Genomic DNA, 21,302 nt, shown 5'->3' on the forward strand with positions numbered 1-21,302 from the left:
GTCATTACACACGGAGAGGTCACTCATACCGCAGTGCACCTATCCCTGAATAAAATACATCTAAAATCTAGAGTCCTGAAGTCTGGGAGAAATGGTGCAATGTGGTATAAAAGTGAGAGCACTTTTCCAGTGCAGATATTTGGGGCCAGGGTCTGTGTGTGGACATGCTCCTGGTTACTAGAGAAGTTGTACTGACCCTCCCTGGTGAGCACACAGGCCCAGGATGTGGGCGGAGCTGGCAGGAGCTGGGTGATTGATAGGCGGTTGCTATGGAGATGGAACGCTGACCCAGATCCTGGATTCCGCAGCAGGATACAATGTAACTTGTGATCTTCCTGCAACTTGTCGCCTTGTTTTCACCCAAACCTCACAATGACGGACTGCGAGCAGCTGCTGCCCCCCACGGACCCCCCAAAATATGAGCTGAACCTGGAGATTAGGAAGAGGAACGTGTTTGTCACTCAGCTAGAAGAGGGGAGGTGAGATTAACCCTGAGGATGCGGGAATGTTGTCTGATTGCACCTTGTAAGAGGAATTAGTCATGTGACCAGAAACCCAAAGGGCATCTACTGGCATATAACTATATACAACTGGTGTTAGTGATGGTATATGCTGGTATCACCTGGGCATCTCCTGTATATAATTATATATGTACAGCTGATATAAGCCGGGCATCTCCTGTATATAATTATATATGTACAGCTGGTATAACCCGGGCATCTCCTGTATATAATTATAGATGTACAGCTGGTATAACCCGGGAATCTCCTGTATATAATTATATATGTACAGCTGGTATAACCTGGGCATCTTCTGTATATAATTATATATGTACAGCTGGTATAACCTGGGCATCTCCTGTATATAATTATAGATGTACAGCTGGTATAAGCCGGGCATCTCCTGTATATAATTATAGATGTACAGCTGGTATAACCTGGGCATCTCCTGTATATAATTATAGATGTACAGCTGGTATAACCCGGGCATCTCCTGTATATAATTATATATGTACAGCTGGTATAACCCGGGCATCTCCTGTATATAATTATAAATGTACAGCTGGTATAACCTGGGCATCTCCTGTATATAATTATATATGTACAGCTGGTATAACCCGGGCATCTCCTGTATATAATTATAAATGTACAGCTGGTATAACCTGGGCATCTCCTGTATATAATTATAAATGTACAGCTGGTATAACCTGGGCATCTCCTGTATATAATTATATATGTACAGCTGGTATAACCCGGGCATCTCCTGTATATAATTATATATGTACAGCTGGTATAACCTGGGCATCTCCTGTATATAATTATATATGTACAGCTGGTATAACCCGGGCATCTCCTGTATATAATTATATATGTACAGCTGGTATAACCCGGGCATCTCCTGTATATAATTATAGATGTACAGCTGGTATAACCTGGGCATCTCCTGTATATAATTATAGATGTACAGCTGGTATAACCTGGGCATCTCCTGTATATAATTATATATGTACAGCTGGTATAACCCGGGCATCTCCTGTATATAATTATATATGTACAGCTGGTATAACCTGGGCATCTCCTGTATATAATTATATATGTACAGCTGGTATAACCCGGGCATCTCCTGTATATAATTATATATGTACAGCTGGTATAACCTGGGTATCTCCTGTATAATTATAGATGTACAGCTGGTATAACCTGGGCATCTCCTGTATATAATTATATATGTACAGCTGGTATAACCTGGGCATCTCCTGTATATAATTATATATGTACAGCTGGTATAACCCGGGCATCTCCTGTATATAATTATATATGTACAGCTGGTATAACCCGGGCATCTCCTGTATATAATTATAAATGTACAGCTGGTATAACCTGGGCATCTCCTGTATATAATTATATATGTACAGCTGGTATAACCCGGGCATCTCCTGTATATAATTATATATGTACAGCTGGTATAACCCGGGCATCTCCTGTATATAATTATAAATGTACAGCTGGTATAACCTGGGCATCTCCTGTATATAATTATAAATGTACAGCTGGTATAACCTGGGCATCTCCTGTATATAATTATATATGTACAGCTGGTATAACCCGGGCATCTCCTGTATATAATTATATATGTACAGCTGGTATAACCTGGGCATCTCCTGTATATAATTATATATGTACAGCTGGTATAACCCGGGCATCTCCTGTATATAATTATATATGTACAGCTGGTATAACCCGGGCATCTCCTGTATATAATTATAGATGTACAGCTGGTATAACCTGGGCATCTCCTGTATATAATTATAGATGTACAGCTGATATAAGCCGGGCATCTCCTGTATATAATTATAGATGTACAGCTGGTATAACCCGGGCATCTCCTGTATATAATTATAGATGTACAGCTGGTATAACCCGGGCATCTCCTGTATATAATTATATATGTACAGCTGATATAAGCCGGGCATCTCCTGTATATAATTATATATGTACAGCTGGTATAACCTGGGCATCTCCTGTATATAATTATAGATGTACAGCTGGTATAACCCGGGCATCTCCTGTATATAATTATAGATGTACAGCTGGTATAACCCGGGCATCTCCTGTATATAATTATATATGTACAGCTGGTATACCCCGGGCATCTTCTGTATATAATTATATATGTACAGCTGGTATAACCTGGGCATCTCCTGTATATAATTATAGATGTACAGCTGGTATAACCTGGGCATCTCCTGTATATAATTATATATGTACAGCTGGTATAACCTGGGCATCTCCCGTATATAATTATATATGTATAGCTGATATAACCTAGGCATCTCCTGTATATAATTATAGATGTACAGCTGGTATAACCCGGGCATCTCCTGTATATAATTATATATGTACAGCTGGTATAACCCGGGCATCTCCTGTATATAATTATAGATGTACAGCTGGTATAACCTGGGCATCTCCTGTATATAATTATATATGTACAGCTGGTATAACCTGGGCATCTCCCATATATAATTATATATGTATAGCTGATATAACCTAGGCATCTCCTGTATATAATTATAGATGTACAGCTGGTATAACCCGGGCATCTCCTGTATATAATTATATATGTACAGCTGGTATAACCTGGGCATCTCCTGTATATAATTATAGATGTACAGCTGGTATAACCTGGGCATCTCCTGTATATAATTATAGATGTACAGCTGGTATAACCTGGGCATCTCCTGTATATAATTATAGATGTACAGCTGGTATAACCCGGGCATCTCCTGTATATAATTATATATGTACAGCTGGAATTACCCGGGCATCTCCTGTATATAATTATAGATGTACAGCTGGTATAACCCGGGCATCTCCTGTATATAATTATAGATGTACAGCTGGTATAACCTGGGCATCTCCTGTATATAATTATACATGTACAGCTGGTATAACCTGGGCATCTCCTGTATATAATTATAGATGTACAGCTGGTATAACCCGGGCATCTCCTGTATATAATTATAGATGTACAGCTGGAATTACCCGGGCATCTCCTGTATATAATTATATATGTACAGCTGGTATAACCCGGGCATCTCCTGTATATAATTATATATGTACAGCTGGTATAATCTGGGCATCTCCTGTATATAATTATAGATGTACAGCTGATATAACCTGGGCATCTCCTGTATATAATTATATATGTACAGCTGATATAACCTGGGCATCCTCTGTATATAATTATATATGTACAGCTGATATAACCTGGGCATCCTCTGTATATAATTATATATGTACAGCTGGTATAACCTGGGCATCTCCTGTATATAATTATATATGTACAGCTGGTATAGCCTGGGCATCTCCTGTATATAATTATATATGTACAGCTGGTATAACCTTGGCATCTCCTGTATATAATTATAGATGTACAGCTGGTATAACCCGGGCATCTCCTGTATATAATTATATATGTACAGCTGGTATAACCTGGGTATCTCCTGTATATAATTATAGATGTACAGCTGGTATATCCTGGGCATCTCCTGTATATTATTATATATGTACAGCTGGTATAACCTGGGCATCTCCTTTATATAATTATACATGTACAGCTGGTATAACCTGGACATCTCCTGTATATAATTATATATGTACAGCTGGTATAACACGGGCATCTCGTGTATATAATTATATATGTACAGCTGGTATATCCTGGGCATCTCCTGTATATAATTATATATGTACAGCTGGTATCACCCGGGCATCTCCTGTATATAATTATAGATGTACAGCTGGTATAACCTGGACATCTCCTGTATATAATTATATATGTACAGCTGGTATAACCTGGGCATCTCCCATATATAATTATATATGTATAGCTGATATAACCTAGGCATCTCCTGTATATAATGATTTATGTACAGCTGGTATAACCTGGGCATCTCCTGTATATAATTATATATGTACAGCTGGTATAACCTGGGCATCTCCTGTATATAATTATATATGTACAGCTGGTATAACCTGGGCATCTCCCATATATAATTATATATGTATAGCTGATATAACCTAGGCATCTCCTGTATATAATTATAGATGTACAGCTGGTATAACCTGGGCATCTCCTGTATATAATTATATATGTACAGCTGGTATAACCTGGGCATCTCCTGTATATAATTATATATGTACAGCTGGTATAACCTGGGCATCTCCTGTATATAATTATATATGTATAGCTGATATAACCTAGGCATCTCCTGTATATAATTATAGATGTACAGCTGGTATAACCCGGGCATCTCCTGTATATAATTATATATGTACAGCTGGTATAATCTGGGCATCTCCTGTATATAATTATATATGTACAGCTGGTATAACCTGGGCATCTCCCATATATAATTATATATGTATAGCTGATATAACCTAGGCATCTCCTGTATATCATTATATATGTACAGCTGGTATAACCCGGGCATCTCCTGTATATAATAATAGAAGTACAGCTGGTATAACCTGGGCATCTCCTGTATATAATTATATATGTGCAGCTGGTATAATCTGGGCATCTCCTGTATATAATTATATATGTACATCTGGTATAACCCGGGCATCTCCTGTATATAATTATAGATGTACAGCTGGTATAACCTGGGCATCTCCTGTATATAATAATAGAAGTACAGCTGGTATAACCTGGGCATCTCCTGTATATAATTATAGATGTACAGCTGGTATAACCTGGGCATCTGCTGTATATAATTATATATGTACAGCTGGTATAACCCGGGCATCTCCTGTATATAATTATACATGTACAGCTGGTATAACCCGGGCATCTCCTGTATATAATTATATATGTACAGCTGGTATAACCCAGGCATCTCCTGTATATAATTATATATGTACAGCTGGTATAACCTGGGCAACTCCTGTATATAATTATAGATTTACCGCTGCTATTACCTGGGTATCTCCTGTATATAATTATATATGTACGTCCAGTATAACCTGGCATCTCCTGTATATAATTATAGATGTACAGCTGGTATAACCCGGGCATCTCTTGTATATAATCATATGTACAGCTGGTATAACCCGGGTATCTCCTGTATATAATTATATATGTACAGCTGGTATAACCTGGGTATCTCCTGTATATAATTATATATGTACATCTGGTATAACCTCGATATCTCCTGCATTTAATTATATATGTATTGCTGGTATAACCTGGGCATCTCCTGTATATAATTATATATGTATAGCTGGTATAACCTGGGCATCTCCTGTATATAATTATAGATGTACAGCTGGTATAATCTGGGCATCTCCTGTATATAATTATAGATGTACAGCTGGTATAACCCGGGCATCTCCTGTGTATAATGATATATGTACAGCTGGTATAACCTGGGTATCTCTTGTATATAATCATATGTACAGCTGGTATAACCCGGGCATCTCCTGTATATAATTATATATGTACAGCTGGTATAACCCGGGCATCTCCTGTATATAATAATAGAAGTACAGCTGGTATAACCTGGGCATCTCCTGTATATAATTATAGATGTACAGCTGGTATAACCTGGGCATCTGCTGTATATAATTATATATGTACAGCTGGTATAACCCGGGCATCTCCTGTATATAATTATACATGTACAGCTGGTATAACCCGGGCATCTCCTGTATATAATTATATATGTACAGCTGGTATAACCCAGGCATCTCCTGTATATAATTATATATGTACAGCTGGTATAACCTGGGCAACTCCTGTATATAATTATAGATTTACCGCTGCTATTACCTGGGTATCTCCTGTATATAATTATATATGTACGTCCAGTATAACCTGGCATCTCCTGTATATAATTATAGATGTACAGCTGGTATAACCCGGGCATCTCTTGTATATAATCATATGTACAGCTGGTATAACCCGGGTATCTCCTGTATATAATTATATATGTACAGCTGGTATAACCTGGGTATCTCCTGTATATAATTATATATGTACATCTGGTATAACCTCGATATCTCCTGCATTTAATTATATATGTATTGCTGGTATAACCTGGGCATCTCCTGTATATAATTATATATGTATAGCTGGTATAACCTGGGCATCTCCTGTATATAATTATAGATGTACAGCTGGTATAATCTGGGCATCTCCTGTATATAATTATAGATGTACAGCTGGTATAACCCGGGCATCTCCTGTGTATAATGATATATGTACAGCTGGTATAACCTGGGTATCTCTTGTATATAATCATATGTACAGCTGGTATAACCCGGGCATCTCCTGTATAAAATTATATATGTACAGCTGGTATAACCCGGGCATCTCCTGTATAAAATTATATATGTACAGCTGGTATAACCCGGGCATCTCCTGTATATAATTATAGATGTACAGCTGGTATAACCTGGGCATCTCCTGTATATAATTATAGATGTACAGCTGGTATAACCCGGGCATCTCCTGTATATAATTATATATGTACAGCTGGTATAACCTGGGCATCTCCTGTATATAATTATAGATGTACAGCTGGTATAACCCGGGCATCTCCTGTATATAATTATATATGTACAGCTGGTATAACCTGGGCATCTCCTGTATATAATTATATATGTACAGCTGGTATAACCTGGGCATCTCCTGTATGTAATTATATATGTACAGCTGGTATAACCTGGGTATCTCCTGTATATAATTATAGATGTACAGCTGGTATAACCTGGGCATCTCCTGTATATAATTATAGATGTACAGCTGGTATAACCTGGGTATCTCCTGTATATAATTATAGATGTACAGCTGGTATAACCTGGGTATCTCCTGTATATAATTATATATGTACAGCTGGTATAACCTGGGCATCTCCTGTATATAATTATATATGTACAGCTGGTATAACCTGGGCATCTCCTGTATGTAATTATATATGTACAGCTGGTATAACCTGGGTATCTCCTGTATATAATTATAGATGTACAGCTGGTATAACCTGGGTATCTCCTGTATATAATTATAGATGTACAGCTGGTATAACCTGGGTATCTCCTGTATATAATTATAGATGTACAGCTGGTATAACCTGGGCATCTCCTGTATATAATTATAGATGTACAGCTGGTATAACCTGGGCATCTCCTGTATATAATTATATTTGTGCGGATGGTATAAGTTCCCAGCTGTAAGGTGTAATCAGCCTCCAGCAGTTGTGCGGTTTGGAGCATTGGGCATAGTATGGGAGTAGTGGAGTCCAGGTTGCCACATTAACACCACGTTGCCTCCATGGTCTGGGCACTGTTGGCATGGTGTCCTGTCAGTATAAACAAGAGATTGAACATTCCCAGTGTGAGACCCTTGTGGGGACCGGACTGTAAATCTGGTTTACTATAGAGCTGTAACTTTATTTTTCAGGGATGACGAGGACGTCACTCAGATCCCGGTCATAAAGGAGGTGAGTTATTGGTTTCCTTCCTGGAATTTCACTTATTTTTTTACATTAAGGCGGCTTGTATGATTAGGAAATCCCCTTTCTTATTGGACATTCTGATTTTTGGGTCCTGCTGCAGGAAGCCCCCTGCTCACGTTTACTGTGGAGCTTCTATGTTACTCCACGGCCCCACTATCAGTATTTGGTCAGTATTCGGTCAGTATTTTTTCTCAGGAGCGGGAGCCAAAACCAGGAGTGGGTGATAAATGCAGAATTGGTGACTTGTTTCTATTATACCTTTTCTCTGATTGTTCCTCACCTGGTTTTGGCTCTCACTCCTGAGAAAAAATACTGATAGTGGGGCCGTGGCCTAAATGTTCAATCCGCGATTGTCTATGGCTTCCATTGATTTCAATACGCGTCCAGGGATCCTCTATTCCCAAAATTTCTGTTGGACATACTGTAGCTATTGGGATGGGCTGCACTAAGCAGAGATCATCCCTAGGTATAGGATATATTTAAAGGAGTTATAAACTACTGGGCACCCCCTACTTAATCACTTCAGGTCCCCATAGAAAATAAAAACAATCTATACTCACATTGCTGGAACGGCGCCGCTATGGGAGGTGGGTACAGATTGTTTTTAGACCCTAAATAGGGGTTTCCCAGTGATGGAGTTTTAAGTGATGAATTGGCCCATAATGGTGAACGTAAAAACCAACAAACAGGTGAACATAAAGTAATGACAAAAAGGCAAAGATTGAAAGAAGAATTTGGTGCAAATCAAATACTGACAAAAAAAAGGCAGAAATGCAATAATGGATCGGACCAGGTGTCCACTAGAAAGTTGCAGAACTTTTCTCTAAATCCTCCATTACATTGTGCTCCTCTTCGGTTTCTCTCAAGGCCGCTGGTAAGATATTGGACACCAGTAAAAACACTTTACAGAAGACGTTGGTTTTGAAGAAGGAGGTGGAGTACGACCATGTGAGCCAAGAACTGGTCCAGAAGCGGGAGGAGTACGGTGAACGGCTGCGCTCGCTGGAGGAGCGGAAGGAGGAGTTTGCACTGAGACAGAAGGAGGTGAGGCGGACGGCGGGGGGTCCTGGACTGATGGAGACCCACATGTATTTTCCAGCACTATTGTTACTTTCTCTCCTTTGCCCTCAGTACTCGGAGAAAGCTGTGAAGTTTGAGAGGTTCCTGAAGGACAGTGAAGCCAAGAGGAGGAGGGCGATAGCAAAGTACCAGACGGAGTCGCGGCAAAACGAGCAGCGTCAGAATGAGATCGCGGAGCTGGAGACGCAGCTGGACAACAAGAGGAAGAGGTAGAGGCTACGGGAAAGTCTTCTCCACCGTGGAGCTTGTGTCACCTGCACCTAAACTAATGCAAAGTCCATTGTCTGGTCTATTTCTTCTGGGTGACGAGAATGGATGGGAGTTGTAGTACTGCACCTGCTCCATAGTGGAGAGAAGTCATTTCAGAAGAAGAAGCAAAGATGTAACAATCTGATTCTATTCACAGACAGAAGACGCTTCATGAAAGGATGAAGACTCGCAAAATCTATGAGGACTTCTTGTTGAAAATGGTGGAGAGGGTCCCAGATAGTAAGTCACCAGGGTCTCCTCTACTGGGAATATACCAGTAAGCACATGACAGACTGGTGTGATGGACGTCCTGATATCTAGTAACCATTGTGTTACTACCTATGATGGATCCAACCACTGAGTGACCCACAGAAGTGTTAAATGTCTCCTTAACCCATGAAAGGCAGAAATCCACCATCCAGAGTGGTCTACCCAATACACACTGATCTCATGAGTACCAGACAGTGAGCGGTCTGCCCAATGAACAAGGACCCTAATAGTTCAGACGGTGGGTGGTCCACATTGACCCTATGAGTGCCAGACAGTGAGTAGTGGACCCCATTTGTACCAATTCGTTGTATAAAAGTCCCATGTACACCAACCATATTGTGGTCTTACCAGTTTCTTATAACCCATGGATACAAGCCCACCTATCAAATACCAACTATTGAGGGGTCTACCATATAGATACCAGTCAAGATATATACATGTGCAGATACCAGTCCAGTTCATACTGTATGTACTGACCATAGTGACAATGTTCACCCACTGAACCAACTTATTCTCTTACTTTCTCTAGATTATCTAGAATATGGTATAGGTTCCCCGGTGAAAGCCATTATCCGACGGCACGAGACCCTCTCTCTAACCAATGAGAATTTGGTGAATAATCTGACGATTCTCGCAGATGAACAGGAAAGTTCACAACTGAGACTGGAAGCTCTGAAGAGACGGCACGACACTACAAAGCTGGTAAATCTGCTCCCCGGAGCCTCGTCTACACATACATCTAGATATACTAAATCATTTCTTCAACTGTGATCATCATATAGAAAAATCTACATTATGTGCATTACTGATCCTGTACTGATCCTGCGTTACATCCTGTATTATACTCCAGAGCTGCACTCACTATTCTGCTGGTGCAGTCACTGTGTACATACATTACATTACTGATCCTCAGTTACATCCTGTATTATACTCCAGAGCTGCACTCACTATTCTGCTGGTGCAGTCACTGTGTACACACATTACTGATCCTCAGTTACATCCTGTATTATACTCCAGAGCTGCACTCACTATTCTGCTGGTGCAGTCACTGTGTACATACATTACATTACTGATCCTGAGTTACATCCTGTATTATACTCCAGAGCTGCGCTCACTATTCTGCTGGTGCAGTCACTGTGTACACACATTACTGATCCTCAGTTACATCCTGTATTATACTCCAGAGCTGCACTCACTATTCTGCTGGTGCAGTCACTGTGTACATACATTACATTACTGATCCTGAGTTACATCCTGTATTATACTCCAGAGCAGCACTCACTATTCTGCTGGTGCAGTCACTCTGTACATACATTACATTACTGATCCTGAGTTACCTCCTGTATTATACTCCAGAGCTGCACTCACTATTCTGCTGGTGCAGTCACTCTGTACATACATTACATTACTGATCCTGAGTTACCTCCTGTATTATACCCCAGAGCTGCACTCACTATTCTGCTGGTGCAGTCACTGTGTACATACATTACATTACTGATTCTGAGTTACCTCCTGTATTATACTCCAGAGCTGCACTCACTAGTCTGCTGGTGCAGTCACTGTGTACATACATTACATTACTGATCCTGAGTTACATCCTGTATTATACTCCAGAGCTGCACTCACTATTCTGCTGGTGCAGTCACTGTGTACATACATTACATTACTGATTCTGAGTTACCTCCTGTATTATACTCCAGAGCTGCACTCACTAGTCTGCTGGTGCAGTCACTGTGTACATACATTACATTACTGATCCTGAGTTACATCCTGTATTATACTCCAGAGCTGCACTCACTATTCTGCTGGTGCAGTCACTGTGTACATACATTACATTACTGATCCTGAGTTACATCCTGTATTATACCCCAGAGCTGCACTCACTATTCTGCTGGTGCAGTCACTGTGTACATACATTACATTACTGATCCTGAGTTACATCCTGTATTATACTCCAGAGCTGCACTCACTATTCTGCTGGTGCAGTCACTGTGTACATACATTACATTACTGATCCTGAGTTACATCCTGTATTATACTCCAGAGCTGCACTCACTATTCTGCTGGTGCAGTCACTGTGTACATACATTACATTACTGATCCTGAGTTACATCCTGTACTATACTCCAGAGCTGCACTCACTATTCTGCTGGTGCAGTCGCTGTGTACATACATTACATTACTGATCCTGAGTTACATCCTGTATTATACTCCAGAGCTGCACTCACTATTCTGCTGGTGCAGTCACTGTGTACATACATTACATTACTGATCCTGAGTTACATCCTGTACTATACCCCAGAGCTGCACTCACTTTTCTGCTGGTGCACTGTGTACATACATTACATTACTGATCCTGAGTTACATCCTGTACTATACCCCAGAGCTGCACTCACTATTGTGCTGGTGCAGTCACTGTGTACATACATTACATTACTGATCCTGAGTTACATCCTGTATTATACTCCAGAGCTGCACTCACTATTCTGCTGGTGCAGTCACTGTGTACATACATTACATTACTGATCCTGAGTTACATCCTGTATTATACTCCAGAGCTGCACTCACTATTCTGCTGGTGCAGTCACTGTGTACATACATTACATTACTGATCCTGAGTTACATCCTGTATTATACTCCAGAGCTGCACTCACTATTCTGCTGGTGCAGTCACTGTGTACATACATTACATTACTGATCCTGAGTTACATCCTGTATTATACTCCAGAGCTGCACTCACTATTCTGCTGGTGCAGTCACTGTGTACATACATTACATTACTGATCCTGAGTTACATCCTGTATTATACTCCAGAGCTGCACTCACTATTCTGCTGGTACAGTCACTGTGTACATACATTACATTACTGACCCTGAGTTACATCCTGTATTATACTCCAGAGCTGCACTCACTATTCTGCTGGTGCACTGTGTACATACATTACATTACTGATCCTGAGTTACATCCTGTATTATACTCCAGAGCTGCACTCACTATTCTGCTGGTGCAGTCACTGTGTACATACATTACATTACTGATCCTGAGTTACATCCTGTATTATACTCCAGAGCTGCACTCACTATTCTGCTGGTGCACTGTGTACATACATTACATTACTGATCCTGAGTTACATCCTGTATTATACTCCAGAGCTGCACTCACTATTCTGCTGGTGCAGTCACTGTGTACATACATTACATTACTGATCCTGAGTTACATCCTGTATTATACTCCAGAGCTGCACTCACTATTCTGCTGGTGCAGTCACTGTGTACATACATTACATTACTGATCCTGAGTTACATCCTGTATTATACTCCAGAGCTGCACTCACTATTCTGCTGGTGCACTGTGTACATACATTACATTACTGATCCTGAGTTACATCCTGTATTATACTCCAGAGCTGCACTCACTATTCTGCTGGTGCAGTCACTGTGTACATACATTACATTACTGATCCTGAGTTACATCCTGTATTATACTCCAGAGCTGCACTCACTATTCTGCTGGTGCAGTCACTGTGTACATACATTACATTACTGATCCTGAGTTACATCCTGTATTATACTCCAGAGCTGCACTCACTATTCTGCTGGTGCAGTCACTGTGTACATACATTACATTACTGATCCTGAGTTACATCCTGTATTATACTCCAGAGCTGCACTCACTATTCTGCTGGTGCAGTCACTGTGTACATACATTACATTACTGATCCTCAGTTACAGTGCTGGCCAAAAGTATTGGCACCCCTGCAATTCTGTCAGATAATACTCAGTTTCTTCCTGAAAATGATTGCAATCACAAATTCTTTGGTCTTATTCTCTTCATTTAATTTGTCTTCAATGAAAAAAATACAAAAAGAATTGTCCTAAAGCCAAATTGGATACAATTCCACACCAAACCTAAAAAAGGGGGTGGACAAAAGTATTGGCACCCTTTGAAAAATCATGTGATGCTTCTCTAATTCGTGTAATTAACAGCACCTGTAACTTACCTGTGGCACCTAACAGGTGTTGGCAATAACTAAATCACACTTGCAGCCAGTTAACATGGATTAAAGTTGACTCAACCTCTGTCCTGTGTCCTTGTGTGACCACATTGAGCATGGAGAAAAGAAAGAACACCAAAGAACTGTCTGAGGACTTGAGAAACCAAATTGTGAGGAAGCATGAGCAATCTCAAGGCTACAAGTCCATCTCCAAAGACCTGAATGTTCCTGTGTCTTCCGTGCGCAGTGTCATCAAGAAGTGTAAAGCACATGGCACTGTGGCTAACCTCCCTAGATGTGGGCGGAAAAGAAAAATTGACGAGAGATTTCAACGCAAGATTGTGCGGATGGTGGATAAAGAACCTCGACTAACATCCAAACAAGTTCAAGCTGCCCTGCAGTCCGAGGGTGCAACAGTGTCAACCCGTACCATCCATCGACGTCTGAATGAAAAGGGACTGTATGGTAGGATACCCAGGAAGACCCCACTTCTTACCCCAAGACATAAAAATGCCAGGCTGGAGTTTGCCAAAACTTACCTGAGAAAGCCTAAAACGTTTTGGAAGAATGTTCTCTGGTCAGATGAGACAAAAGTAGATGGGAAAAAGCATCAACATAGAGTGTACAGGAAAAAAAAAGAGGCATTCAAAGAAAAGAACACGGTCCCTACAGTCAAACATGGCGGAGGTTCCCTGATGTTTTGGGGTTGCTTTGCTGCCTCTGGCACTGGACTGCTTGACCGTGTGCATGGCATTATGAAGTCTGAAGACTACCAGCAAATTCTACAGCATAATGTAGGGCCCAGTGTGAGAAAGCTGGGTCTCCCTCAGAGGTCATGGGTCTTCCAGCAGGACAATTACCCAAAACACACTTCCAAAAGCACTATAAAATGGTTTGAGAGAAAGCACTGGAGACTTCTAAGGTGGCCAGCAATGAGTCCAGACCTGAATCCCATAGAACACCTGTGGAGAGATCTCAAAATGGCAGTGTGGAGAAGGCACCCTTCACATATCAGGGACCTGGAGCAGTTTGCCAAAGAAGAAGGGTCTACAATTCCAGCAGAGCATTGTAAGAAACTCATTGATGGTTACCGGAAGCGGTTGTTCGCAGTTATTTTGGCTAAAGGTTGTGCAGCCAAGTATTAGGCTGAGGGTGCCAATACTTTTGTCCGGCCCTTTTTTGGAGTTTTGTGTGAAATGATCAATGATTTGATTTTTGCTTCATTCTCTTTTGTGTTTTTTCCTTTCAAGCAAATTAAATGAAAAGAATAATACCAAATAATTTGTGATTGCAATCATTTTCAGGAAGAAACTGAGTATTATCTGACGGAATTGCAGGGGTGCCAATACTTTTGGCCAGCACTGTACATCCTGTATTATACTCCAGAGCTGCACTCACTATTCTGCTGGTGCAGTCACTGTGTACATACATTAAATTACTGATCCTGAGTTATATCCTGTATTATACTCCAGAGCTGCACTCACTATTCTGCTGGTGCAGTCACTGTGTACATACATTACATTACTGATCCTGAGTTACCTCCTGTATTATACCCCAGAGCTGCACTCACTATTCTGCTGGTGCAGTCACTGTGTACATACATTAAATTACTGATCCTGAGTTATATCCTGTATTATACTCCAGAGCTGCACTCACTATTCTACTGGTGCAGTCACTGTGTACATACATTACATTACTGATCCTGAGTTACATCCTGTATTATACCCCAGAGCTGCACTCACTATTCTGCTGGTTGAGTCACTGGGTATATTTCAAGCTTCTTAGAGAAGCACCTGCTAATAAGATGTTGTTGGTTTCGGGTTCCACTGCTGAATGTGATCTCCCCGGAGCTGCGCTCCTCTGTGGTGAGTAATCTCGGCTTTTGTACATCATATAGGATTACTGCCTCTTGCTCAGATTCCGCCGCTCGCTGAACAATGGATTAGAATAACTGAATTATGAGACACAGTTACCGGAGAACAATGGCGACATAAAAGTGTCGGATAATCTGCGACACTGAACTGATGTGACGGGAAGAAAGTGCGGCGTCACCTTGGCCGTCCTGCAGCCCCAACTTTTAGGGTTTGACTTTTGGGTTGAAAGGCGGCTTGAGGTGTAAGTTGGGGAGTCAGTGGTTGGCGGAGCGTCTTTGCAGCGGGTGTAACATAAAATGTCCCAAATGTTGTAGTTAGGATTAATCTCTTCCTATCAATGTCTCGATTAGTTAGATACACCCAGTAAGAAGGCGTATCTAATGGACAGTGATTAGACCATTCTTCATTACAGCTAGGCGTATCTAAGCGTATATTAGATACACTTTCTAGCAGGATGTATCCAACCTTGTAGACTTTCCTTATTTTTCACGGGGGCTGGATATTTGGATGGAGTTGCACTTTTATTTCCCATTCGCTATATTGAAGGCTGGATCCCCCTCATTAAGTCTATTGGACTACAATTCCCATCATGCACGGTGTCACGTCACATGTCTCTATGTCCCTTAGACAATGACCAGTGAACTGTCCCAACTGCAGCTGCAATACGACCGACTCCGGGAAAGGAACAAACAGCTGGAAATGACCTTTAACCTGGAGAAGAATCAGTTCCGGAACCAGGTGAGAGTGGCCTGAGCGTCATGGAGAATGGGGGTTGTAGTTGTGACATGTTATTTAGAAAGAAAGAGAAGAGGAATATATTTCTGTTATACAAAAGCATAGCCGCAGTATAAAGCATGGTGGATCAGTCCTGTTCTGAGACACAGGAAATAGCTGCTCTCACCATTGGAGTCAGGTGTAGCCTTAAATCTCAGAGGAAGTCACTGAACATAGTGGTGCTGTAATGGAGCAGAGCCGCAGTGTAAAGCATGGTGGATCAGGATATAATCGAGCTGTTCTTTGGAGTCAGGAGTAGTATTACATTTTAGATTAAATCATGTATAGTTGGTCCCTAATGGAGCAGAGCTGTAGTGAAAAGCATGGGGGAGGGGATTATTTTTAGCACTGAGGATTGACGTAAATATTTTGCTTCCGGTTTCTTGTGCGGACCCTCCGGCTCCGCTGCGGTGCATTGTGGGGCATGGAGTGTATACAGGAGGCCCTGTACTCGTCTGCCTGAGCTTCACGCTGATCTCCTGTCTCCGCAGAGCGTTGAGATCGGCAGCTTACTGCTGGCGGTGATGAACCTGGCCGATCACTGCCACATGAAGCATTACGGGCCGCTGGCTGCGGTGGAGCTCGGCCAGAAGCTGGATATGATCAAGGTGAATGTGGACCACCCGTCCAGGACTCGGGGGGGCTGGAATGGAAAATCTGCCAATTCTTGTGATGATAGATCTGATGTTCTCGCCCTTAAGGGTTAATGGGGAGAGGACTCCAGGGTGAATGAACCACCATATACCTGGCAGTCACCACTCGGGGTCCGGGCGCTCCAGTGCCAATCTCGCGGCCATGACAATCACCGGATCGACTGCACCTGTTGCAGTTTTTCAATTGATTACCGAGTGCCTGATTATTCCAGAAAAAAATCTATTTAACTGCAAAGCCGGCCCCTGATCGTAGCGTCCGCACCGCTTTGGGGTGAATGTTTTTCTGTAAATGTGAAAATTGCAACAACTGTCCGCCGACCCAGTGTACAGGGGCTTCAGTGCCACTCCATTAGCTCTACCCTTCCTCAACCACCCAATCACTAAGGCTGCGTTCACACAGTGAGGTTATTTTGCTGCTTGTAGCCCCGACAGCCCTGTACACTGCACCACCGCCTCTTATCACTGAACAGTCACTTTATTTAGCAAGGAAGCAGCTGTCACCTGAAAAGCTGCGCTGCCATCACCTGAAAAGCTGCGCAGCCATTATGTTTTTCAGCTGATTACCTGATTACCTGCAGCAAAATAACTGCAGCGTGTGAACATTGCTGTGATCAGCTATTCTGTCAGGCAGCCAATCCACCGTCCAATCAGACAAGTTATTAAAATAAACAACAAATCAACCATTAACTTAATCACACGATCAATAAATTGGTCAATCGTTCACTCAACCAACCTATGAATAAACATATTACCTGACTGATCCCTCATCCAATCCACCGATCCCTCATCCAATCCACCGATCCCTCATCCAATCCAACGATCCCTCAGCCAAGCCACCGATCCCTCATCCAAGCCACCGATCCCTCATCCAGTCCACCGATCCCTAATCCAGTCCAACGATCCCTCATCCAGTCCAACGATCACTCATCCAGTCCACCGATCCCTCATCCAATCCACCGATCCCTCATCCAATCCACCGATCCCTCATCCAATCCACCGATCCCTCATCCAGTCCACCGATCCCTCATCCAATCCACCGATCCCTCATCCAATCCACCGATCCCTCATCCAATCCACCGATCCCTCATCCAATCCACCGATCCCTCATCCAATCCACCGATCCCTCATCCAGTCTACCGATCCCTCATCCAATCCACCGATCCCTCATCCAATCCACCGATCACTCATCCAATCCACCGATCCATCCTGAGTTTCCTAATAGTTTCTGGTCTGTTTTCAGGAATATATTCTGGAAAAGATAGAAATAGAGAAATTGGCGAAATCTCCTTACGAGGATTTGCAGCTTCTGTCAATCATGGAGGAGAAGATGAAGAAGATGACAGGGAACAAGAAACTTCAGCAAAAAGCTCTGAACAAGCAGCGCACGACCAGCGCCAGAACCAATCAATGACTACAATGACCATCTCCCAATACCATCCTGCACCTCCAGGGTTAAACCTCCTGTACAAATATGGCCCCCAGGCAGTTGTGTAGGGGGAGAAAAATGTGATTGTGTGAGGTTTCCTTAATCTGATACTTAATGATCCAGAAACTTCCAATAGACCGGCATCCATAGAAATATGGTCCCATGATCACCGGCAGTCTGGAATCTCCGAGGTCCGGTCTATGGAGATAAAGGACGGTGGTGGCTCCGGGGACAAGGAGTCTCATCATCCATTTTCTTACAGTTTTGGTTGTAAATATGTTTATTAATAAAAATAAAACAAGAATTGGAATATTTCACAAGATTCCTTTAATACGGCACCCAGTAATCTGGAAAATGACTTTATAATCTGACACTGAGAAGGTTCATCTTCGGGTATATACCAGACTATATAGTATATGTAACTTCCAATAATCCAGCATGCTGGTGATCCAAAGCATTCCAGATTATCAGTATCATTAGTAATAAGACTCAGCAGCTAGATATAGACAAGTAAATGGGGGGTTATAAAAGGGGAAAATTGATTTAGTTGAAACCCTTTTAGGTCAGATTGAGCTGATGTTCTCCCCTGATTTGGAGGATAATAGACGCTATAGATTCCCATGGAAAGCTTTCTAATCCCTTCTCCAGCCTTGAAGCGACATCTTATGTTTGTGCTGCTTCAATGGCGGCTGAAAAGAATGAAAACTTTCTAAAAACTCTTTTTCTAGTGATGTTATGCCCTCTGGTGGTTGCTTCTGGTATCACACTTCTAGTAAGTTTCAGTGTGGATTTACTAAGCAAAATTTGCCAGAATTTTCTCACAATTCGCACCAAAAAAGTGGTGTAAATGCCATCCATTAAATTAGTTATGTTATTTTAGACAGGTTTGCACCTCAATAGATCATTCTAAAAAGTGTCTATGGTGAGAAATGCTGCAGATTTATTAATGCCATGTGCTTTACTGGAGTAAAAGTATACCAGTATAAAAAAGGCCCCGATTCAACATTTTGTTTTTAAATCATTTTTCTGTCTTGTCTGTTTTTCACGGATGCACTTTCCACCAATTGAATTAAAATTGTGCACAATGTTTGATGAATTAGGCGTGAATTAAAAGATGCTTTCATTTTTGATTTTGCGCAAAAAAAATGACAAGGACAGAAAAAAAATTAGTGTACAAATTTAAATCAATGCCATATTTTAAATAAATGAAAGGCCGAAAAGGGGCAGATTTCAGAGCAGAATATGCAAATATCAAAAGGCACGAGACGCATTGTGCGAATATGGCCTTATACTCCGTGGACACTGAGTAAAACTTTTTCAAGCAAAAACTGTTTGATGAAACGCTGCTTTTTTTGGTGGATTTTTTCTTTTCTTGAAGTAATTTTGAACTCCAATGGACTCGGAGGACGGGACCACCTCTATGACATCCATGTCTTCCAACAGGACAGGCTGTTTTGCTTTCTGACCCCTTTAATAAATGCAGCTTTATGAACTCTTATCTCCTGCTGTTTCCTGTTTGTTTGTTATTCTGTTACATTGTTTCCAATATTCTACAAATAAAGGAAAATATAAACATAAACAAACACCTTGCTCCTCGCTGATAGACCCTCGACTGATTCATTAGAGCATTTCTGCCTTTTTTTCGCTACTTTTTGCCCATTTTGAATTTGCACTTTTTTTTAAAGTCTATTTAATGCGTCGCCTATTTATTTTTTGTAATGTTTGTTATTGTGGTCACAGTTAGGCTGTGTGCCCACTATGCGTTTTTTAAGCGTTTCCGCAGCGTAATTTCCTCTGCGGAAACGCTTAAAAAACACTTGGTAGAAGGCCTGCCATGTTCCCCAATGATAATCCGCATGTGCACATGCTGCGGAAGTTTCTGCTGCAGATTATCATTGCGGAAAAATCTGCAGCATGTCCATTAATTTTGCGGAATCATGGCGTTTTAGCCGCCATTGACTTGCATTGGAACGCATAACATCCGCATGACTACATACAATTCAATGTGCGGATGGTACCTGGGTCTGGAGAAGAGGAGACTCATCCACACCCGGGTACCATAGAACCTGTTGTTAAAAAAGAATTAAAATATACATTATACTCACCTTCTGATGGAGCATTTCTGCTTCGTTGGGCACATAGCTTTTGGGGATTCCTTTTGCACAATTCATCATCTGCAACTTTTCCAGAAGTTACAAAGTTTGTCACAGATGTGCTCCATTACCGCTCCCCATGATTTATTGTGCACATGAAAATTTTAGGCACTCCTTTTTTTAAAATTTTTTTTTGCAACAAAGGGTCAAAGACAAAAATAAAGAGCAGCTTTGATTTTGCACCAAATTTATGAACGGCGTGCACCATTCTGAAGAACTAAAAGCAAAAAAACGTCAATGGACACAAGACAAAAAAAAAAAGAAAAGTTTCAGGGTTTTTTTTTTAACCCCCACAGCAAGCAGAGATCCTGCAAAGGCCACGGCCCCACTATCAGTATTTGTTCAGTATTCGGTCAGTATTTTTTCTCAGGAGTGGGAGACAAAACCAGGAGTGGGTGATAAATGCAGAATCGGTGACTTGTTTCTATTCTACCTTTTCTCTGATTGTTCCTCACCTGGTTTTGGCTCCTGAGAAAAAATACTGACCAAATACTGACCGAATACTGATAGTGGGGCCGGGGCCTAAGGGTGAGAACTTCAAGACAAAGTATATTGGGAAAGTGCAAACATTTCCTCACAAGGCAAAGAAAACTTTACTTAAAATTCAGAAGACTCCTATACATTTCCAGCTTCTTACCCTTAGGGTTTCCTAATTTCCAATTGCTGGGGAGCTTCAATTCCCAGAATGCCTTGCGAGCCTGCAATCAGGGCATGCTGGGTGTTGTAGTTCCTGCTCATGTCACTATGTTGCATTTGCTACTTTCCAGACTTTGCACTTGATGACGTCACATGAAGTGGGCGGGGTGTAAGGAGGC

General features: G+C 41.4%; 2 protein-coding genes across 2 annotated transcripts in view; one reads left to right on the forward strand and one right to left on the reverse strand.

Annotated features, from left to right (window-relative positions):
• The window catches only part of ASB2 (ankyrin repeat and SOCS box containing 2), a 139,014-nt gene extending 117,732 nt beyond the window's left edge, over nt 1-21,282 (reverse strand). The window contains exon 1 of the mRNA XM_073638308.1: nt 21,125-21,282. The gene's annotated coding sequence lies outside the window, so the exon portion shown is untranslated. The remainder of the gene's footprint in view (nt 1-21,124) is intronic.
• On the forward strand, nt 231-18,648 carry CCDC197 (coiled-coil domain containing 197). Its single transcript, XM_073638309.1, has 9 exons — nt 231-479; nt 7,960-7,999; nt 8,882-9,058; nt 9,146-9,303; nt 9,501-9,583; nt 10,143-10,315; nt 16,109-16,219; nt 16,747-16,863; nt 18,149-18,648. The coding sequence occupies exons 1-9, from the start codon at nt 373-375 to the stop codon at nt 18,317-18,319; spliced, it is 1,137 nt and encodes a 378-aa protein (XP_073494410.1). The 5' UTR covers nt 231-372; the 3' UTR covers nt 18,320-18,648.
• Nucleotides 21,283-21,302: the final 20 nt, after the last annotated feature.

Source organism: Phyllobates terribilis, unplaced genomic scaffold (genome assembly GCF_046119375.1).
Source record: "Phyllobates terribilis strain yellow unplaced genomic scaffold, ASM4611937v1 Scaffold_7__3_contigs__length_470593459, whole genome shotgun sequence".
In the NCBI taxonomy this organism is placed as follows: Eukaryota; Metazoa; Chordata; class Amphibia; order Anura; family Dendrobatidae; genus Phyllobates; species Phyllobates terribilis.